The 22577-nt window shown below is 31.0% G+C and overlaps 6 protein-coding genes across 10 annotated transcripts; 1 reads left to right on the forward strand and 5 right to left on the reverse strand.

The window, feature by feature from the left end:
- Nucleotides 1-245: 245 nt before the first annotated feature.
- On the reverse strand, nt 246-3329 carry LOC126916715 (protein abrupt-like). Of its 2 annotated transcripts, none has more exons than XM_050722793.1 (6): nt 2883-3329; nt 2393-2595; nt 2144-2320; nt 1630-2074; nt 1173-1232; nt 246-997 (listed from the first exon to the last, which is right to left on the reverse strand). In XM_050722793.1, the coding sequence occupies exons 2-6, from the start codon at nt 2573-2575 to the stop codon at nt 609-611; spliced, it is 1254 nt and encodes a 417-aa protein (XP_050578750.1). In that variant the 5' UTR covers nt 2576-2595; nt 2883-3329; the 3' UTR covers nt 246-608. The 2 variants fall into 2 exon arrangements, with proteins under 2 accessions (XP_050578750.1, XP_050578741.1); XM_050722784.1 differs by having other exon boundaries at nt 2393-2623; nt 2883-3327.
- Nucleotides 2883-5114, reverse strand: LOC126916684 (uncharacterized). The gene has a single exon (XM_050722716.1). The coding sequence runs from the start codon at nt 5112-5114 to the stop codon at nt 3603-3605; it is 1512 nt and encodes a 503-aa protein (XP_050578673.1). The 3' UTR covers nt 2883-3602.
- Nucleotides 5115-5197: 83 nt separating this feature from the next.
- Nucleotides 5198-13175, reverse strand: LOC126916454 (transcription initiation factor TFIID subunit 1). Of its 4 annotated transcripts, XM_050722307.1 has the most exons (20): nt 12949-13175; nt 12335-12701; nt 11832-12244; nt 11514-11759; nt 11259-11396; nt 10997-11178; nt 10506-10904; nt 10195-10435; nt 9768-10126; nt 9423-9685; nt 8967-9328; nt 7987-8887; nt 7667-7881; nt 7344-7586; nt 6816-7254; nt 6594-6736; nt 6369-6506; nt 6154-6289; nt 5858-6079; nt 5198-5772 (listed from the first exon to the last, which is right to left on the reverse strand). In XM_050722307.1, the coding sequence occupies exons 1-20, from the start codon at nt 12964-12966 to the stop codon at nt 5558-5560; spliced, it is 5640 nt and encodes a 1879-aa protein (XP_050578264.1). In that variant the 5' UTR covers nt 12967-13175; the 3' UTR covers nt 5198-5557. The 4 variants fall into 4 exon arrangements, with proteins under 4 accessions (XP_050578264.1, XP_050578262.1, XP_050578261.1 ...); XM_050722305.1 differs by having other exon boundaries at nt 7667-8887; nt 10997-11169; XM_050722304.1 differs by having other exon boundaries at nt 7667-8887.
- Nucleotides 13176-14455: 1280 nt separating this feature from the next.
- LOC126916783 (small ubiquitin-related modifier 3) lies at nt 14456-16049 on the reverse strand. Its single transcript, XM_050722944.1, has 3 exons — nt 15900-16049; nt 15707-15832; nt 14456-15521 (listed from the first exon to the last, which is right to left on the reverse strand). Exons 1-3 carry the CDS (start codon nt 15915-15917, stop codon nt 15387-15389), a joined length of 279 nt encoding a protein of 92 aa, XP_050578901.1. The 5' UTR covers nt 15918-16049; the 3' UTR covers nt 14456-15386.
- On the reverse strand, nt 15901-17462 carry LOC126916771 (histone H2B-like). The gene has a single exon (XM_050722918.1). It carries the CDS (start codon nt 17385-17387, stop codon nt 17016-17018), a length of 372 nt encoding a protein of 123 aa, XP_050578875.1. The 5' UTR covers nt 17388-17462; the 3' UTR covers nt 15901-17015.
- Nucleotides 17463-21785: 4323 nt separating this feature from the next.
- Nucleotides 21786-22559, forward strand: LOC126916777 (histone H4). Its single transcript, XM_050722931.1, has one exon. The coding sequence runs from the start codon at nt 21886-21888 to the stop codon at nt 22195-22197; it is 312 nt and encodes a 103-aa protein (XP_050578888.1). The 5' UTR covers nt 21786-21885; the 3' UTR covers nt 22198-22559.
- Nucleotides 22560-22577: the final 18 nt, after the last annotated feature.

Here is a 22577-nt window from a genome sequence, read left to right on the forward strand (position 1 = left end):
TCTCTCTCTCTCTCTCTCTCTTTCTCTCTCTTTATTTTCTTTTTCCTTTCTTAGGAAAAGTAATTGATACGTGATTGCAGATTAAGTCTTGAATTCATACTAAGAAATATACATATTTAAGTAGAGAAAAAGATCATTAAAGCAATAAAATAAAAATTTATCATTCGGTATTTTGTGATTTTGTATGGTATCGATGAGTGTGTTATGATGCCTTGATAGGTAAAAAGGATACACAAATGCAAATCTTTTATTTTATTACAAATGTATATATATTTACAAAATGATATATTAATATACATATATGTATGTTTACAGTGGTTCTTCTTTTTTAATGTAACCTGTTTTATATAAAATATGTTATCTTATCTAGAATCTAAATCTGTCTAATTAAGAGAATATTGTATTTCTGCAAATTTTTCGACTTTTTGTTATCTTAACAGTATCAAAGAAATATAAATAGAAAATATTAAATAATTAGGTTTTTATCATTTTTCTCGTTAATTGCCAACAACCTTTCTTATAAATAAAATTGCGGCAATTACATTTAATTTACGTACCATGTAATAATCTTATACAAATCTCAATGTCAATTGTTTCTTCTTCTAATTTCATGCGCCACCATCCACTATTGACTTATTAGGTTTGTCGCGCTTAGCATTATGATACAGATACGAATGTACACGTAAACTATTACTGTTTTTATATTTATTACCACAAAGTCTACATGTTAGACTTTCAAGCGGACCGTGAATATATCGAACATGTAGTTTCAGATTTTCCTTACGCGTGAAATGACGAAGACACCATGGACATGAATACATTCGAATAACCTTACCTCTTTCCATACGTAATGTTGGGCCCAGTTCGGATACAACGCGTAAAGTTGTTTCCAATGGCAAACTGTTGTTGGAAATACCTTTAACGGTTCGTCGACCTTTACTATGACAACCAGTTTCGTACGTAAATTCACTTTCAAAACCAGTCATGTTACTTAAACCTATTAAATAGATGTTAATAAAGTCCTAACGGTAATTGTAGTTATTTAATACTAGACAAAAACAAATAAGTGTTTTTAGAAACTAAAGTATAAATAAAATTATTAAAAAAAAGCAAAGTCCGGAAGAATAAAAATGTATATCGTTAAAATAAAAAGATAGAGATTAAAGACTTACCAAATGGATGAGTTTGTGTATTCTGATTGTAGGGAACTAATTGCATATCTGGTACATAGTCTGTAAGATATAATATTTTTCATTTAAACATTTACTATCCTCAGGTATTGAGTCGTATAAAATTGAGATTTGAAACACCCAGTAAATAAGCATGCAAATATATAATTGATTCCATTGTAAAATTAATTTGTGCTACATATACTAAAAAAATTTGTACAACTGTATATCCATCGACGAAAACAGTTGAGTGTGTCAAATCTTTTGCATCAACAGCCAGTAACTGTAGTCTCTTCGCTAATTTTAATCATCTTGTTTTCTCTAGTACTCATTTTCTAAGTACTCATTCATTCAGCAAATGTAATATTTTTCAGCTCCGAATGATGTCTTTATAGTCATCAGCCTACTAATTACATAACTTTTGAAATGATTACACTAATAAAACATGTAAAAATAATACCTTTTGTCTGTAAATTTTCTTCAGGTTTATAAAGTGTCTCGTTAGGCAAACATGTTTTATATCCTGCTTCTGCATCTATGTCAAGTGTATAATCCAGTGGTCCCTGCTTTGCCGATTCTATATGACTTATATCAGCTGTGCAGTCTAATGGTTCCTCTTCTATACTTGTCGAACTGTTATTTTGTATATCTTGTATATTATGAATTGAATTAGATTCTTGTTGACAACACATGTCACTGACACTTGTATTCTCTATGAATTCGTTACTGTGTAATTCATCTTTTGATAATTGGTTTTTGCATTGCTGGTTTTTCTGTATAAATTGTCCTTGTTCCTCGGAAGTAGGAGCATTTGTATCTGAATTAATACAATTAATACTGCTGTTTTCTGTGTTAAATATTTGATCCAAGTTCCCTGCGTTCTTTGTTAAAGTTTCTCCAAGTTTCTATAAGATAAAATTCGTTCTTTTATTTATCTTATTATCCTTTAAATTTCTATGTCTGATCGAACGTACCTCTTCTGTGTCTGTGGTTAAACCTTTTATTTGTAAAGTTTCTGCAACTTTCAAAAAACTAGCAATATCTTCTTGCTTAATGTTAACTTCTCCTTGATACATAAAGTGAAGCATTGCTGACAGATCACGGTAATTGACATCTTTTAAAATCACAATCGGATGTTTACAAGAGTTTCCCTGTATTATTACAAGTACTTTAATACTATAGAATATATAAACATAAACTATATGAAATAAGCTTAAATATACCTTGAACAATTCCCTGAAGTATGTACTACAAACTGACAATATTAACTTATGTGCACGTAGTATTTGACCCTCTGCAGCTAATGTTACGTCTACTAACTGCTCGTCGGTTAATAATGTATATAATCCAGAGGACAAATTTCTTGGGAAACTATTCCAAACTAAGGAAAACTGTTCTCCAGACATTGTTTCTTTATTCTTTCTTTCTAAAACGTTTTAAAAATGTTTGAACAACTGAAAAATAAACATTTATAACAAAAATTATTATTCATAAATACTAGTAACTTATACAATTTTTATTGTACTTTATTCTAAACAATATTATTTGAACAAACTTTATTTAGTATTTATACAAATGAAATTAATAATAAAAATTTACATATTATGTTATATACATGTTAAAACTTTGTTTTCTTTAAAACAATATATTGTCACAAAGGATACACTGATAATAAAGGAACAATAAACATTATAATTTATTTAAAAAGTTAACCTTTATTGAAACGCAATTTGACGATCTGACGAAAATAATCCACCGAAGCTGATGTTCGTTATGTAAACAATACGATTTTAATAATTGCACTATGACATACGCTTAAAAAATTCATTTAACTTCATTGTCACCACTTTTTCAGAGTTTCTCGAGCATTAGAAAGCAATGTTTCATTAATTTTCAAACAATTCATGTCTAATTTTAAATTACAATTTATAGTTTGTAAAATAAATATTTTGACGAATCAAAAAGTGTTCAGGATGATGTAAGATGGAGGAACAAATATCAATAACTTGAGATAAATTATCATGCTTTTTAATTACAAACAAACTTGGATTATACTAATATTGTTTCACATTTAGAAAGTACAGATTATGACAAGATATTTAATATAATACCACACACTGTCAATTTTTATTGCCTTTGTTTAACGCGTAATACTATGAATTACGCTATTGAATGTCGAAACACAGCCATTTTGATGACAATTATTTGTATGAGTAATTTGATGATTACAGGTTTATTATAAGAAAAATTGTCAATTTTCACGCCTAAACTGTGAACTAAGAGTGATAGTTATTAAGAAAAATATAAAAATATCGGTAATTGAAATCATTTATTAATGTTTGTAATATCACATAGAATCTTGATATTCGACAGTCATATAATATTTATTTTAGTATCATAATATGTACATGTATCGTAATTTTCGATGAATATTCACACTTCCGGTGTCTCTTCAGTTTCGCGTAAACGAAAACATTTCCACAAACCATAACGAGCTTCCCAATCTATAAAAAATAATTCTGGCTTGTTCCAAAGTATATGATGTGCTGCGAAATTATATTGAGATTGAATAGGAGGATTTAGATGTGGAGCCCATTGTGCCCTTTCCATCATTACTTTATTCACATATTCGTAAAATACTTTAGCTTTATGAATCCAACATAAAAGAGACATAATTGCTATCACTGTCGCATGTAAATGATAAGATACTTCATCATGTCTATTTCGCTTCAAAGTTACATCTTGCAAATTCATTAAAAGACAGACCAGAGCTGCTGCTGTAAATCCACATGGTACCTCTACAGCAATCAGACATATCGTACAATAAGTTGATTCTAAATTCATACGAGATGCACAATGAATTATGATACTTTTTAGAAGGCTATCATGCAAAATTTCTCTGTGAAGTTTACAGAATAGCTTATCTTCTTTAAAACATGGGCCTATGCTGAGATCAAATTGAGTATCTTCGAAAAATATCTTAGGTGTATTAAAATTCATTTTATTTCCTTTTCTGTCAAGCAAATATTGAATAACTCTGTTACCTAATAAATTAGTTATTTTATTTGTCGATGCTATCATTTCCATTAATAATGGAAATATTTTTGGAGTTAATGTTTTTTCATATAGAGTTACTTCATGTATGTAGGCTGTGTATTCAAGTGTACTACCAAATTCTAGAATAATTTCATCAGTCATTCCTTTCTCAACAACCCATGAACACATATGTTGAACTATGATCAGAAGATGATCGTTATATACATGTTTTACCATATTAATAATGCAGACTTCCAAACCTTTTTTAAGTGTTGCATATGGTAAAAAATCAACAGTTGCATGTGCACTAGTTATAGAAATATAAAAAAGATTTAAAATTCTTTCAATAACTACTATTGTATCATATGTATCTGGCCAATTATAAACATCTAATAATTCGTATAATATTCTTATAATTTTTCTTGTATCTTCTATATTTATATTTGGAGCTTCGATTCTGTCCCATATAATATGAATCATTGATGATGCATTAATACCATATTCCAGTAAATTACACATAAGTTCAAAACAAAAGGTTTCAAACTCCCAAAGCTTATTTTCATAAATCATGTTAATTACAGTTTCTAGAATTTCCTTAGACTTTTGAGGAATGTATATTTGCAATAAAGTAATGTAACATTCTCTCGTAAGTCGATATTTTCTTCGTCGTTTCCATTCGCACATGTTATACGTTTGAAAATAAGTTTCACTATAATACAAGAGGAGTTTAAGAATACATATAATAATAGCATTTGGTTCATAAGTCAACAACTGCTCTTGTAATGCATTTTTTGTTATTCTAATTATATTGTCAAACATTTTGTCTTGTTCGCGTTGTGAATCCAGAGATGTAGAACACATTTCAAGTATATAATCCATTCTAGTTTTCAATTCTTCGTCACTAATCATTATTAAATAATATTATATTAATATTTGTAAAGGAACATTACAAACAGAATTTTGATTAGAACTAAGTTCTAAATAAATATAACTGAATTTGCAGCTTTTTTTATTCAATTATTTTTCTTTATAAATCTTATACAGATGTCCTCACTCTATATGAAGGATCAAATATACACATGATATTTAAAAAACAATTTCTCACTATGTATTTACATATATGTATATATAATATTCACAGATATGCATTAGATGTTCATTTTACTTTTTACAAAATCATATCTAAATAACAAAACATACATATTTCATTCAATTTCAAATGTTGAAATGTAATTATTCCTATAAGAAATAAATATCTTGCTTTTTTCTCTCGTTGCATTTTGTAATACAAGTCTTCTGATTTAAGAAGTAAGCTACAAAATAGCATTATTGCTAAAAGAAATAACATTTTTTTAGAACCAGAGATCACCACCAACATCTTCCTCTGGTTGCGGTAATTGTTGTGGTGTTTTTTGTTTTTGTTTTGCGTTATTTTCTGTATCATCATCGCTTTCAGAGACAGCAAGGTCGTCTTGTATCTTGTTTTCACTTTTCTCATCTCTTGCTGGCAAACCAGCTAACAAGAAGTCTGAAGGATCGTAATTAGGATCAACATCCATACTTTCATCTATAATTTAAGAAACATACGATTTAATTAATGAAATGATAAAATGATAAATAAATTTATAAAGTATTTCATTTCAATTACCAACCTTGCTGAAGCAATTGTTGGTCCGCCATATAAAAACCGACATTACCCAATTGAACCATAGCTTCCGCTGCTTGTTGACTATCATCATCTGCTAATACTACTCCACTTTCTGTACCTTCTCTAACTTCATTTAGCTCAAGTGTTTCCATTTCCGCATTTTCCGACTGTTCATCCGTACCAAATGGAACCTCATCGAATTCATCTTCGCTAGAGAACTGTAAATCTGTAACGAAGTATACAATGACATTTTCATTTAAAGATATACATTTAAAGATAATTTTATAAAATCTTCTCTACCTTCTTCGAGGACATCTTTCTTTTTCGAATTTACGCTTCTACTACCATCACCTTCCATGTCGCCTTCCACATCCACAAAATCAAAATCATCCATATTCGATTTACCAAATGGATTTTCTGGCGAACTTGTTTGACTCTAAAAAAAAAACACCATAACTTATAAAATTTCTTATAGGAGAAACTAAACATCTGTTTTTTATGGATAAATATTATACCCCTCTAAATTCAGGCTCTACAATGGTATAATTTTCCTCATCTGGTCCAAGCCATGAAGGATCAATGTCTGCTTGCTCCATTGCTCGCTTTTGTACCAATAATATGTTATTTTCTAATTGTGTTAAATGTTCATCATACTGCAAGACAATTTGATTATGTGAATATAAGATTAAAATATAATAATTAAGATATAATAAATACTCCTAAAAAAAGCCCTTAAGTACCTCATCTAATGTTTCTTTACAAACTTTTACTAGCAATTCTGCTTTCTGCGTAAATGGAGATTCCTTTCCGTTATACACTGTACAATTTTCCAAAATTTGTTCAATATCCCTAAGAAACTCATGGCGATTATGATACTTATGCGCTGGAAGAAATAGGTGTAATCAAATATTTGTCAAAATATTGATAACATGCAACACTATTTTAAATATAGTTTAACTTACCAGATACCTTTTTGGATATAGTTTCTAGATCCATAGGTCTTTTAATAACATTATAATAATCTTTCACTAATTTCTTATTAACTGGTTTCAAGAATGGCCAAGCTTCTGTCATAGATTTCAATTTATTATTTACAACATTGTCCAAGATAAAAGTAAGAGCAACTTGGTCATTGTCATCTAGTAGAGGATTAATTGCTTTTTCTAATCTCATCAGACGATCTTCTTTTTCTCCAAGTCTTTCTACACAAGTTTCCAGCATACGCTTAGCTGCTACTGTTAATGAACTCTTTGATCCATTATACAGAGTTGAGTTTTCTACAATCTGATTAACGTCAGCCAAAAATTCTTCTCGGCTTTGATATTTCTTTAATCTTAAATTTTCACGTATGGTTTGTAAATCCATAGGTCTTTGTATAATTTTATAATAATCAGGAACAGCCTATTTATGAAATATGTAGATAAATTCTTCAGTTCCAAACAATTATAAAATAAATTTATATAAAAAAGTTTAATAAAAATAGAACATACTTTGGCATTAACAGGAAATAAAAAAGGTTGAACGTCAGGTAGATCTCGCATTTCGTTAAGTATACTTTCTAGCATTGTAGACATAACTACAACAGGATCTGTTCTACGTCTATTAGCCGGTCTCTGTTGTCGTTTAAGATAATCACAATGATCATCTCCGGTAGCTCTCCTTCGTTTCTTAGAGCTTACTGCCTCCTTAGGCACCTTCAAGAGTAACGTACGTCTTTTCATTTCTTCAGCATGCTACAAAAGCAAAATTATAAATTGATATATAATAATCATTTAAAAGAATACTAAGCGTTTCAAAAAACTAAATAAATTACCTTAATTAATTTGGACGATAACTTCACTTTAGTTCCATCTACATTAACAAGATCTTGATCATCTGTATTAAGCTGTTTCTCAATTTCTTCCTCTTGTTCTTCTGTCATCGCAACATTCACGGGCGCTGTAGTTATACTATTCTGATATAAAGGGCAAGCTTTATTCGTACGCATGTGACCTACATTGCCACAAGCACCACATTTCAGTTTGAGATCTGGTTTAAGTTTAGGTTTTTTACGTTTAGTAGGAGATACTTCCGGTTTAGGATGTTTAGAAGCAGAAGAAGTAGATTGGAATGAATTACAGAATGGAAGGATACTGTTTGAGGACGTAGTGGTTGGGGTATTGGTATTACTACGGTCGAATATATTACTCAATGACGCATTGTTTCCTGCCATTGGGCCACCAAGCATACGTTCACGTTCTTGATTTCGTTTAATTCTACGTAGTTGTTCCTGAATTCTTCTTTTCTCTCTCTTCATTTCTTCTTTTTGTGCCTCGTCCAATGTTGCAAATTGTTTAATAAACGCCTCATCCTTAGAATTTCTAATTTTTATATAAGTATCTATTACCGCAGACTTCCTTACTAATTCTACCCTGGTATATTCTTTGCCCTCTGGATTTCTAAATGTCCGATAAATTTTAAGAACTCTACCCTGTTGTGAGTTAAAGTTATTTACAGGGCTATCCTCTTCGTCATCCTTCTTTTTCTCTTTAGACTTCTTATCTTGTTCTTGAACTTCACCCATTAACATCTTTCGTAATTCATGTCGTTGTTGTTCCTCTCGTTCAAGTGATAATTGGGTACTAGTTTTTTTGTTGGAAAGCATGTTTTCTATGTTTTTACCCATCTCTTCTATATCAGAACTATCTTCTTCAGAACTCTCGCCTTCATCTGTACTCAAAACCTCATTAGAAGATAAAACACGATTTTGTAAATCAAAAATTCTCTGACATTCTTCTTTGTATCTTTCTTGATGCTCAGCTATAGAGAAACGATTTCCTCGTGAAAATTTAGTCATGCCCTCTTCTCCAGCTTTAGCTTTTTCTGTTGACAACGTTCTAACAACATCGATTACCTCCCATCGAGATAATTTTTTAATTTCTTCCTCAGGCACACCAAATTTTCGAAGTAGCGCTTTTGCGTTATTTAATGATAACCTTCTTAAATCGGCATCAGTTCCAGTCACAGTCCTTTTTGGTTGAGCTTCTTGTTCTTCCTAATTAAAGTTAGAAAACGAATGATTTAAAATATAAAATATGCAAAAAAAGAATTATAACTGAATATTAAATATTTACCTTACTAATCGTAGGTTTATTTGGTACTCGAACATAGGAAAATCCTTCACCACAACCTGTTGGATCAGCTGGTCCTGCTAACTGTAGCAGGCATTTACCTTTCATAGCTTGAATGTATGCTCGTGTCGTATTCCAAGGCGCAACTTTAACTTCATCATCCATTTTTAATTGCATTTCTTCATCATCGTCATCTTGAGGAGTAAATAGGAATTTTTCACCGTAACCAGCATCCTTTAGTCTTTGCTCAGCTGCAATCATACTAAAATAAGCGCAACATTGCTCCGGAGACACCATCGCTCGAATCTCTTCTTCGGTTGGTAATCTAAAGTCGGGTTTTATAACCCACCAATTTGAATCCATGCCTAATATAAAAGAATTTAATGTTTGTCAGACTAACTTATAATACAAAGGTAATTCACACAGTTTATAGTATAACTTTTATGCAATAATAAATACCTGTTCTTTTAAAATCAGCGCATAGTTTCAAACGTTTCCTGATACTACTCTCACTATGCGAAGGAAATGCTTTTTTAATATCATCCATTTTAATACGTCGGGGCGTATCATTAGATTTCCAAAATAATCTGTATATAAATACTTGTAAAAAATCTCTCACAAAATTATTAGCTCTCTTTGAATTGGGACCTGGAACTTCATATAATGGACATTCTTGACCAGCAACGAATAAAGCATCCATTTCTCTGATATAATATTGTTGTCTAGGTATACAAAAAAATTTATTAGTTATAATACATTCTTCATGCTATAAATAATTTCAATAAGGGAATGTTATTGAAATACCTTGTTCTTATAACTAAGAAATCTGTTTCTGGAATTTTGTGCTCATAAATTGGCGCTCTATACATATTATTTTCCACTGCTTGTATACTTTGACCAGGTGTAAGAATTCCAAGAAATGGGCTAGTATGGGCATAAGCGGTTTCACCATATTTGTATTTCTGTGGTCCTTGATCTTTGCCTGCCTTCCTCTTGTAGTAATTTTTCACCTTGGAACACATTCCTACTTGATTCATCAACGGGGGATGTTCTTCGGAAAATTCAATAAGTACCAATTCACCATCTTTGCCAGTTAAATCTTCAGGAGTTCTCATGAAAAAGACATCGCCTCCGCCAGACGCAATTCTTTCTTGTTCTCTTTGCTAATAAACAAACGTCATTTAATTCTTGTTCCTACTTAACAAACAATGTAATAAAGCATAATACATACTTTGGCCTTCTTTTTGATATGCTTTATTAATGGCAGGACAGAATGTGGACCAGGATGAGCAAGCGGTCCATGGCTAAATCTTCTTAAAGGTGGTCTATGGAAATTTCGAAGCCGAATTTGGCCCATATGAGTTTGAACAAATGGAACACGTAATTCTACTACTGGCGTACTATGTTGTATCAAATTTCCACCTCCAACTTTTAATCGTAATGTTGTTTCTGACGATCGCGGCATATAGTATCTAAATAACACAGAAAATAATGAAATTATTTCTTTTCGTGCGAATTAAAATTATTAAATTATTAACTTACGTATCATTTGAAATATTAAATGGATCTCTGTCAGGTGATTTTGGTGGTGGAGGTGGAGTGTCTTCTTCCAATACGTTAATTACTCCAGCTTTTCCTAGCAATAATTTACTTTTCTTCACATGAGGATGAGGTATTTTTACTTTTGGTTGAGGTCCATTATCTTTATGAACCAGTGCTGGATCTATGTCATCAGGAATACCAAGAACAATATTCTCATCATTTGGATCCAAAGTAAGAATTTTAGGCTTTGGTATCTTCTTCATATTCTCAGGATCCCAGATTACTTCTTCTTCCCAAAGACCATACACCAATTCTTCATTTTCTACAGGAAAAATAGAGTACCAAGTATCATCGTAATTTTCTTCCCGATTTTGTTGTTGATTCCCTTTATTCATGTTCCTATTGATAAAAGTAGAAGTAAAAATGAAAAAGAATTATATATGCAGTAATTTTCTAGTATAGCATAACAGATAGATTACTACTTTGCTTACAATTTAGTTTTCTGAGATTGCATGTGTAACGGAGTTGTAATTTGCGAAGTGGCTAATCGAACGTTTGATGCGACTGGTACAGGTGCTCCTTTGCCTGGTTGACTGAATGCCTGAGCAGTTCTGTTCCCACTGGATGGTACCCATCCAGCTGCATTATTTTTACTATTTAATTTCTGTAATACCTTTTAAAGTATTTATATTCTTACTTGTTAACTTATATAAATATTTGATTAAGAATATCTTACACTAAGATATTATGTACCTTATGCTTTATATCATCACCATTCCATATGACATCATCTTCCCAGTGTAATTGTGATACCATTAAAAATGCATCATCAGAAAATTCATCATTAGTGTCTTTGGTATCTTTATTATCTTTATTGCTTTGTTCATCTAACTATTAGAAATATAACAATAGCATTACCCATGATAAATTGATTTGTAGAAATATTAAATTACAACTTCAAAATTATGTTTGATATTCCATATTTTGATATATATACAAATTAAATACCTTGTCAACGATTTTAAATCCATAGTTAAAACCATCCCCAGTTTCTGGAACTTGAAGCATATCATACCAAAGCTGTGCAGGACCAAACCGCCAATCTGCAACTTTTGGCCCCATATCTCCATTTTCTCCAGTTTCACCTGATTTATCAACTTGTTCTTTATCTTCTACTGGCATTAATAACTTTGTTTCATCATCAGAACGACACATATCTGGTGTTGGGTCTGGACCATATTGCATCACCCAGCCCTAATATACATATAAATATTTAATTAACATACAATTGATACACTGTAAAATTGAACCACTATTTGTACATACTTTAAACTTTGCTTTTTTTTCCTCCTGATCAGAGCCAGAGTCAGAATCTCTAATATCATGATGTCGTTTCTTTTTACGTCTCCTTTTAACACCCTTCCATATTTGTGGAAGACTACTAGGTTTTCCTGGACCAAATAATCTCGAAAACCTTAACACTTTATTAGCTCGAAAATCAGGAAATAATTCAGTAACATCAACATTGGCATATTTTGATGGTAGCATAGAAGCAAGAGGGGTTTCTAATTTACGCTGACGTGCAGCTTCTGCTTCTTCTGCAGTAAGTGCTTCTTTTTCTTCAGGAATTGGAGGAGGTGGCATTAATTGTGTATCAGATTTATTAACAACCTCTTCATCATCAGCATCATAATCAGCATTTTCCTTTTCAGTTTTTACTTCAAACATGTCCTGTTTACCTATTCATTAAAGTAATATTTATATATGTCTATAAAATATTATTTTTAACTAAAAAAATCTTTTGATAGTTATATTTTTGTTATACTTACCACTCTCTTCTCTTTCATCCTCTGCTAATTCATTTATATCAAAAAAGTCAAGAGCACTAGGTGATTTCTTAACGTAACTGGTATCTTTCTCATCAATCATATCATTTTTTTCTTCAGGCTTATCATTAGATTCATTTTCTTTTTCTTCTGTAATATCATCATTTTGCATCATTTCACGAATAAACGAACTTAATCCAAGCCTATTCAGCGAAGCTATATGTTGCTTTGCCTCTGGATCAAGAATATCATCTTCCAGTTGACCGTTGTCATCAATGTTCCCAAACAAAAAACCAGTCATATTGATTCCAGACGTTATGTCTTTATCATTTTCTTCCTCAGAGTCGGCCATTTTGTTATAATTAAAATTCTAGAAATTAGTATGATGTTAAATTTTCATAAAAAGATATCGGTTTTCCGAATATACAGTAGACGTATAGCACTAGCACATATTAATTGCACAGTTCTTAATTGTATATCATACATTTATTTATTTACAGTTCATTATGTATATATACTTATATATGTTTATTATGATTTTACTATTTACAAACTTTTATTAATTACAAAATTAGTGAAACAACGTTTTGTTTACGTAGACCTTTGCATCAACTAACCGCCATGTTCTTTAACATATTAGATAGACTGATTCTCTGACAGACGATTAAATGACTGAAATTATATTTGGTATTTCTTACAACTTTTAAAAAATAAGGTCCCTAAGAATAGAATAAAGTTCACAGGATATTCCTATGTCCATGAGTGATAAATGGTAACAAAAAGGAATTTCCTTTCCGTAGGTTTCCTCTGGTAAGCACGATCGTGTACACAAGACTGGAAACACCAATGGAGAGGGTAAACCTCTTAATGTCGGAAGTGGTGCTTTACAAATCGGTCACTATAGAACACTGCGTTCGAAAATCTAGGATTTTGTATTTAGCGTCATCTTTCGGTGAAAGCATTGAAGATAAAGGATATAAACTAAACCGCTTAAACTGAGCTTAATCAATGATTGAACTAAACTATTTTTCATAATTTTTCTTCGTTTATTTAAAGTAAATGCATATACAATATTTCATCTAGTATAGAAAAATATTGTTTAAATGAATATTAATTATAAACTGTTATTAAATATGTATTATTATTTCCAAAAAAAAGTTTTAACAAAATTACAAAATCCAAATCAAATATGTACAGATAGATTTAGTATTTTTATATTTGGCGCATGTAATAAAATATGTTTATTGTAAGCACATTTTTAGTTTTATTAATTCATTAATGTGTGGCTATTAACGCTATCTGTAATGTACGTAAATAATATGATGTCCAAAATATTATGCATGATTGAAACATTTCAATGTTATTAAAATTTTTATTGAAAAAGCAAAGTTACAGTATAATTTTAAAGTTTACGTAGGTTTTTAGTAATGAAAAACATATTTATATTATATAACATTTATTAGATATTAGTTAAAAACAAAATAATAATAATAACAATAATATAATCATAATAATCATTTATGCAGTACAAAAGTTGGTCTCTATTATCATTATCATAGTGTCACGTTTTTTTCCTATCACCCCTGCTACTTGGCCCGCCGTGAATCTAGTACGTGACCAGATTCAGAAAAGAGAGAGGAAAAGATGGAGACAGAGACAATCGAGAACCAGGTACGGGCTATCTTTACACGATAGCGTTACATAACGAATCCTAACTTCTCCATTGGAGCGCCTTACTGCGGATAAATTGACCAACTTCGTCCGATCACTAAGAGCCTTACCCCCCACCAAGGGAGCTTCTAGATCTATATATACAACTGTGGTGATAATTATCCTAGGTATTTTCAATGTTAGTATTGGACAAACTACAAAACGATATTGGTAAAAAACTGATAGGTACATTTTTTAATTGTTGATCGCTACTTCACTACATGCTATAAACATTATTATAATAATTACTTTAAATTTATTGAATAACGATATAAAGACATTTTCTTTGATATAAAGATATTTAGAATCTATTTTTATAGAAGTTATTAATTATACTGGTTTATATTAGTTGACAAATTTAAGAATTCTATAAGTTGCCTCGAAAGAAAATGAATATGACTGAAAAATAAACTGTTATAGAAAAGATAAGACACAATTTATTATTTGTTCATATACAAAGTAATATTATTTTCATGGAAAGTAAAAATGTGATGTTAACACTAGGATTGAATTGTGAAACACAAACGAAATTTTTACGAACTTGTTAAAAATAGTTACATTATTAAATATTAACACAATATTTTTCTAATAATGTTCTTCGCCATTGTCCTATCTGTACATCGTTATAATAAACAGATGCACCTATAAAGATGAAATTTATTAAGAGAATTTGAGATTTTACATTAGTAAATTTTTTTTATGAGAATCATTTACAAAGAATCTTATGTATTGTAAATAACATGTGTTTGTATGATGTAGATGTTTTTCTACATAGTGCAAAATGCTGAAGAGGCAACTAATGTGCCTTCATTTAGAATGTATATCACTAACAGTAACATAGCGGTAAGCCTGTTTTGCAATATTTTCAGCCAAATTAATATATATTGAACTGATGCATTATGAGAAAAATTGAGTTCTTCTAATTTTTATAAATAGAAAGGAAGCAGAATAATTAAAAATCTCAAGTAGTAATACAATGCAAAAAATTATTGTAATCTTAAGTTATTATTTTACGAAATATAAAATGTGTGTAAAAAAGTGACTTTTCAGATAAAACCAACATGTAGATCAAACTATACATATTGGGTTGTGACATAAGTAAGTTCGGTTAAACTCAATATTTTTCTTTATTTGACCGAATTTATTTATGCTACAACCTAATAGATGTTAAGTTTAAAATATACAAAATGTGTAAACAGTTTTCCTCACATTACATTACGAAACGAAGCATTTTGTTGTATCAGAAAAAATGAAATATAATTCACGCTTCTTTTCTGAAATAAGCACTGGAACAGAAATTTTTTATCAAGTCCATTTTTAAACTATCGAAGGACAATCTTAAATCTCAACACAATCCTCCTGTTTGTTGCTGATAAACTTCTATTGTGTCTCCTTCTTCCATCTCAAGGGTTGTTGGTGTATCTAATTCGTTTATGGGTTCTCCATCAAATCTAAACCTTACTGCTGCTATCGCCAAGCCCTATATAAAAATATAATACTCTTACTCCTACAAATATAATGATCTCTAATTGTTTAGATTATTTAGATACAGATATAGGTATAATATAGATATTTATCTATACAAAGGTACATTATATACAGACCATTTTATAATTCAAGGGTGTAACTTCAAATTATAATAATAAATTAAATACAGACTCTTACCACACGATCACAGTAGGCATTCATTAATTTCCTGAGTGGTGTGTGCTTCTTAATTTTAAACTGAACCACTGCACTATCTTGTCCCAATACTTTTAAATTTATGTGCTCCGATTCTGCTTTAGTTTCCTGTAACAAAGGATGTTCTTGAATCATCACTTACCATTGCATCAATTTTAAGGTTAGGAAATATTACCTTCTTCTCGTCAGACATGTTTACAGTTTTTCACAAATACGTTAGATTGTCACTGATTAATAAAAAAATTTCCACGAAATTTTTTTAACCACCGTGTCAAATATCAGACCACTTAAAATTCTTATAAATAAACGTAAGTACAAATGAATCACTCGCAATAATCCCGCTCCTACCTTTATAGTTGTAATCACAACGTTTCCATACTACGCAAGTAGTATACGTACTATCATAGAAAGTTATTGGCATACACACGTTTTGAAAACCTAGCATACGTGATTAATAAACTTTTTAGGGAATTTCGTTACTCAGTCACGATCTGGTGAAAAACAAAATGAGTATCACACGTAACTTCACACTTATCAAAAAGTGCGCAAAATTTTCAATTTTTAAAGAAATAAATCTAAATAAGGTTGTCTTTAATGTTCACATTTTAAGGTTAAATTTTAGCCGAATATATTTATATTCAACACATTCATATTATTATATCAATTACCTAACAATCACTATCATGATTCACGATGAATCTATCAAGATGAATCATATCTATGTATCCTTTATGAGAATATAAAAGGTACGAAAACGTAATTTCGTTTTATCAATGAAAATCATACAATTAAACTGAAGTATATTCAAGCATTAAATAATTTCTCTTTTATAAATAATTATACAGTTAAGAAATAGGAAGTTATTCTACATAAAATTGTATTATTGATCACTGTATTAACAAAAGATCAATCTTATAATAAACAAGACCATTCTACCTTAATTTCTTATATATATATGTAACATATATTCCATATATAACATACATACATATATATAAATAACGCTACTAAAATGCGCTATCACAGTATCAAAATTTGCATAACTCGAAGCTTGTATATGCGTGCATAGTATTAAATTTAAAATAATCAAAATATACAAAATATATTCACTACTATTTTATCTCATGATAAAATATTCTAAAGGAAAGTGTATGTCTATATATATATATGAAAAAATACAAAGTTTCGTACTGTAAATTATATTCAGAACGTAAGTAAATGTTCCATCTTGTTTGAAAATTTTTTGGTCCTGAAAAGGACCGTTTTTGTTTCTTAAACAGTTTGTGACTGTTTATTTTGAGCTGGTGTACTTAGTGACTGCTTTGGTGCCTTCACTGACTGCGTGTTTTGCTAATTCTCCGGGAAGTAGAAGTCTTACAGCGGTTTGAATTTCACGAGATGTAATTGTTGAACGTTTGTTGTAATGCGCCAATCTTGATGCTTCTGCTGCAATGCGTTCGAAGACATCATTGACGAAACTGTTCATGATGCTCATCGCTTTGCTGGATATACCGGTGTCAGGGTGTACTTGTTTCAACACTTTGTAAATGTAAATAGCGTAGCTTTCCTTCCTCCTCCTCTTTTTCTTCTTGTCAGCTTTGCTAATATTCTTTTGGGCTTTACCAGCTTTCTTCACAGCTTTTCCACTAACTTTCGGCGGCATGATGATGCTTCGAATTATCGTAGATGAGTACAACCGTACGATTTACTTTTTCAGACAATACTGAGCGCAGTGAGAACGCATTCCTTTTATACACTGGAACAGGGGCTACGTTGAACCAATCACAATTCAGCTTGGAACTGCTAACGCTTTTCTACAATCTGATTGGCGCGCTGCTGCTACTGTTACATTCTCCACGATGCAATTGATTTTATACGTGTAACATATCTAACATATTTCTAAGGCCTTTTTTATAAACTAAAAGTGTAAAAATTATATAGTTTCCTTTTTTTATATTAAAGAACATAATGGATGTGTGTAACAAAATTGAACTAACAAATATCATGTATTTTATAGTGAAAGTTACGCAAGAGAAAATAATATGTAGCTTTAAAAATTTAACGCAAAAAAATTAATATATGTATGTACACATGTTGATAAACTAAAACAATAGAATATATTAATAAAATATTTTCATATAGTTTGTAACTTCAGTACTTACAAATAAAAATTATTTTCGAAACTTATGCTTATAAGATAGAAAGAAAGAATAATGCGCTAGGTAAAAGAGTCGGTTGATAGTAAATTAATAATAATTTAGTACATTTATTCTTGGATTTAGCCAATCTTTTGAATTATTTCTTTTCTTTTCTTTACCATTGGCATTGCATAATTAATTAATATATTACAATAGTATATGATTTACTTAAAGTGCTTATTATAAAGTGAAATTTATACAGTAACTAAAGTAATACTGCTATTACCAATTTTTACTATTTCCTTTTTGGTGTATGAATTGATGAACCTTGTAATAAAGAAAGAAAAATATATATAGACCTTTTTAGGTAATTTATGATCAAATTAGGAGATAGCAGATGGTTATCCTTAAGAATTAAATTGCTCTCTATTGCAAATATATGTATGATTCTTTGCAAAATAATTAATCTACATTAAAGAATATTGAGTAACGATTGTTTCACATAATCAATTTTTTATATTTCGTGTTCCAAATTTTAAACTGCCTTTTCTAAGCAAATGGAAACATGTACGTCTTTTATTCAATACATATGTAAATATATACATATTCAAAATGAAAAATACGGTGAAGAAACAGTACAATAACTGTTATAAAGGCAATTGTAGTTATAATTTATGGAGAGATATTTAAACAAAATATATCTCATTATATACAATACAAAATACATAAAATTTTTCTTCTATCAATCAATATTTAAACATTACATATTAATATAAAAAATGCTTTTTGTTAAATTATTACGTTATATAAAATATAATTATTATTATTAAATATAATTGTGTTATGTTAATATATAATATATAATATATATATATTAACATATAACATTAAGAATGAAATTTTAAATTTCAAATACATTATCAAGTTGAAAGATCATTCATTTATAAAAATACTATAAAATAACAGCTTATAAAATTATTGTATTTCCGAACCAATGAGAACGCTGCTCGTCAGCGATTGGCCGGCCTCTGTTGTTACGGACCCTATATAAATGATGCTCTTGTACCCCTCTGCGTATTCGTTTATATTCTTCGAGTAACGAACTAAGGGAAGGGAACAATTCTCGATGTTAGTAGAAAGTTTATCGAATACTTTTTGCGTGATGAAAGATGGAAGACCAAAAGATGCAGTCTCGTCACATTATGTTCCACTGCTTTAAAAAAGATAGTACGCCTAAAAACACTGTAAAGGAGATTTGTGACGTTTATGGTGATCGGTCTATAACTGTTCAAACAGTCCGGAATTGGTTTAGGAGGTTTAGAGCCGGAAATTTTAATCTGAAAGATGAAGACCGCAGCGGTCGTCCATCCACCACTGATATTGACCTTATCAAGGCCTATCTCGATGAAAACCCAAAGTCTAGTGTTCGTGAAATAGCAGATGCTTTAAATATTCCGCGAACAACGATTCATGAGCATTTAACAAAGCTTGGTTACGTTAATCGCTACGATGTGTGGGTCCCCCATCAACTGACGGAGAGCAATCTCCTGAATCGAATTTCGACATGCGATTTGCTAATTCAACGCAACAAAAGAGAGCCATTTTTAAAAAAGTTAATTACTGGAGATGAAAGTTGGATTCTCTATGACAATACTGCGCGCAAGCGATCTTGGTCGAGTCGAGATAAGTGTCCTCCAACGGGAGCAAGACCTGGACTTCACCCGAAGAAGGTGCTGCTTTCAATTTGGTGGGACTGGAAGGGCATCCTCTACTACGAATTACTTCCGGAAGGACAAACGATCAACAGTGAAAAATATTGTACCCAACTCGAAAAACTTAAGGAAGCCATTATCACGAAACGTCCTGAAGTGATGAATAGACGTGGCGTCGTGTTCCACCACGACAACACGAGGTCACACGTTTCTTTAGCGGTGCGAACGAAACTTCTAGAGTTTGATTGGGATGTTTTACCACATCCTCCATATTCTCCAGACCTTGCACCATCGCACTATTATTTATTCCTCCCCTTAAAGGATTTTCTTCGCGATAGAAAATCCAAATCAGTAAACGAAGTGAAAAACGGCCTCGAAGAATATTTTAAAAGTAAGTCGAGAGAATTTTGGAAAAATGGCATTATGAGGCTACCGGAGAGATGGCAAAAGGTGGTAGAAGAGAAAGGATCATACATTATTTAAGAAAGGTACACAGAAGGAAATATATTTTATACTTACCTCCTATTAAAAACGAAAACAACTTTCCGAACAACCTAATAACTGTTCTATTCAATCGTTTGTCTTCATTTTAGTATAAATCTAAAATGTCTAGTTGTGAAAAAGGAAGGAAAACACAGGCGAAGGGAAATTCATTTCGTTCGTTCAAAGCGGAACTCGAATTTCCTGTTAGTCGTATCCACTTCTGAGGAAAGGTAATTACACCGAACGCGTGGAGTCTGGTGCTCCTGTTTACCTGACTCCAGTTATGGAATATTTGGCTGCTGAAGTTCTGGGATTGATTGGAAATGCAGTATGAGACAATAAATAATCCAAAATCATACCCAGACACGTTCAACTCGCCATCCGTAATGACGAGGAATTGAACAAATTACTATCTGGAATCACCGTCAAAGGGGGGTGTTTTGCCAAACATTTAAACGGCAACAGTATATCCACGAAATGGCCCTTTTAAGGGCCACAAATTATCTTCAAGACAAAGGATCTTCTCGGATTTTGCTTTGTCCTTTTGAACGGTTGAAATTTTTGTTAGATTAGAATCATCCGTACATCAAACTGTTAGAACACTCGCGCAAGATAGTTTATACAGAATAGTTAGGCGCAATATTAGACACGATTACTGGACAGCTCCCAGTATTCTGTAAATAGTTCTATTAAATAGTCAATCACATACAGTGTCTTTTTCCCTTCGAACGAATTAATTCTTCTTTGGTACACACGTGCAAACGCCAACAAAGCTAGAGCTATTTAGATCGCAAGCAACAATATAACAGTAATGATGAATAAAAAAATAAATAAATATTTTCTATTTTATACTACAAATGCACTACACTATACATTGTACATAATATGTACATTTTAAGCTGTACGCCCGCGCTTGAACCGTATTTACATTATATCTACATTCTATACTTTGACATTAACGATGATTTAATTGAAAAATTATTATTTGAAAAAGAGAATAACAACATATAATAATAATTTTTCGTATTCAAAACTTTTTCATCTTATTTTAGAACTAACAGACATTAATAACAAATGTATTTCGTAGAATATTAGTATCGTAATACTTTACTTTAATTCGCCGCATTTTATTGCTATTAATTAACAACTTGAATAATATATTTTTACATACTATATAAATATCGAATTTTCTTAATAACATAGAGTTTGAATTCTTGTATTTGATGCATTTAGTTCGAAGTTATAATTATTTTAAGTTAGTCGTCACTCTTCGGGGCATTGTCAATTTCATTTACATCTTTTACTACTTTTTCACTACATTTTCAGTAATCATAAATGATTGTACTTTTATGATAATTTAGGATTAATAGAATGATGTCTTAATAGAATTTTAAGTGTCTAAAGGAATAGAAATTTCGCATTTTATGACCATTCTTCTTTTTAGGAATTGCCTTTTGATAACTAGGTAAATAAAATCTCCAATATAATAATCAGTTAGCAAAGCGCCAATATATACGTATTTACATCATTCAATTTACATCAAAAGTGTTCTTTACAAGTATATACACCAGTAGAGAATGTGTTCTTTGTGTGCTGACTGACAGATTTTCAGCAGATGTTTGCTACAACTGCACAATATATTATAGCGGGCAGCTGTATTCCAGCGAGATCCACTTGAAGCCGACTTTTCTGTGATTGGTTGGTAACGTAGTGGTGGGGAGAACCTAAACGACGCTTGATATATAACTGCGGACCTCTGTTGCTAAACGACAGTTCTGGAATATCTCTTAGAGATAGCTGTTCCTCGTATTCAAGAAAAGTTTTCATCATGACTGGCCGTGGAAAGGGAGGAAAGGGATTGGGAAAAGGAGGAGCGAAGAGACACAGGAAGGTTCTTCGTGATAATATCCAAGGTATCACGAAGCCTGCCATTCGTCGTCTAGCAAGACGTGGTGGCGTAAAACGAATCTCGGGTTTGATTTATGAAGAAACTCGAGGTGTACTGAAGGTATTCCTTGAGAACGTAATTCGTGACGCTGTCACATATACTGAACATGCAAAAAGGAAAACTGTAACCGCAATGGACGTGGTTTACGCCCTGAAGCGTCAAGGAAGAACGCTCTACGGATTCGGTGGTTAAATTTCTACGGATTCCACCTACTCAGCTTTATACAAAACGGCTCTTATAAGAGCCACAAAACATGTGCGGATGAATGACTCTCGGAAACTATCATTGTTACTATTTAATGATGAGTAGGATGAGATTTTTAATTGTTACTTTCGTTTGCATCAAATGTTTGTTGAACGTTACAATATTTATTGAAATTATTTAATATTGTTTAAGATCGTAAAATGTACTTCAATTTGGCTTTATAGTTTTATATTTGTATAATCGTAGTGTTAGTAGTAGTTGTAGTAGTAATATTTCTAACGTTAAATATGTGTAATACATGTATATGTATAGTTCAATGCAGAATCAAAATAAAACGCAAAATCATATAATGTTTTCAATTTATAATA

The sequence above is a fragment of the Bombus affinis genome, chromosome 1 (genome assembly GCF_024516045.1).
Source record: "Bombus affinis isolate iyBomAffi1 chromosome 1, iyBomAffi1.2, whole genome shotgun sequence".
Classification (NCBI taxonomy): domain Eukaryota; kingdom Metazoa; phylum Arthropoda; class Insecta; order Hymenoptera; family Apidae; genus Bombus; species Bombus affinis.

Coding starts and splice junctions, on each gene's coding strand:
- LOC126916771 (XM_050722918.1), bottom strand. CDS start 17,387: ATGCCGCCGAAAGTTAGTGGAAAAGCTGTGAAGAAAGCTGGTAAAGCC.
- LOC126916454 (XM_050722304.1), bottom strand. Junction 11,760..11,831: donor AAAAAAAAGCAAAGTTTAAA/GTATGTACAAAT, acceptor TATGTATATTAG/GGCTGGGTGATGCAATATGG. Junction 5,773..5,857: donor CCAACAATTGCTTCAGCAAG/GTTGGTAATTGA, acceptor CTTAAATTATAG/ATGAAAGTATGGATGTTGAT.
- LOC126916777 (XM_050722931.1), top strand. CDS start 21,886: ATGACTGGCCGTGGAAAGGGAGGAAAGGGATTGGGAAAAGGAGGAGCG.
- LOC126916684 (XM_050722716.1), bottom strand. CDS start 5,114: ATGATTAGTGACGAAGAATTGAAAACTAGAATGGATTATATACTTGAA.
- LOC126916783 (XM_050722944.1), bottom strand. Junction 15,522..15,706: donor ATGCCTACTGTGATCGTGTG/GTAAGAGTCTGT, acceptor ATTTTTATATAG/GGCTTGGCGATAGCAGCAGT.
- LOC126916715 (XM_050722793.1), bottom strand. CDS start 2,575: ATGTCTGGAGAACAGTTTTCCTTAGTTTGGAATAGTTTCCCAAGAAAT. Junction 2,321..2,392: donor ACTTCAGGGAATTGTTCAAG/GTATATTTAAGC, acceptor GTAATAATACAG/GGAAACTCTTGTAAACATCC. Junction 2,075..2,143: donor TAACCACAGACACAGAAGAG/GTACGTTCGATC, acceptor TTTATCTTATAG/AAACTTGGAGAAACTTTAAC.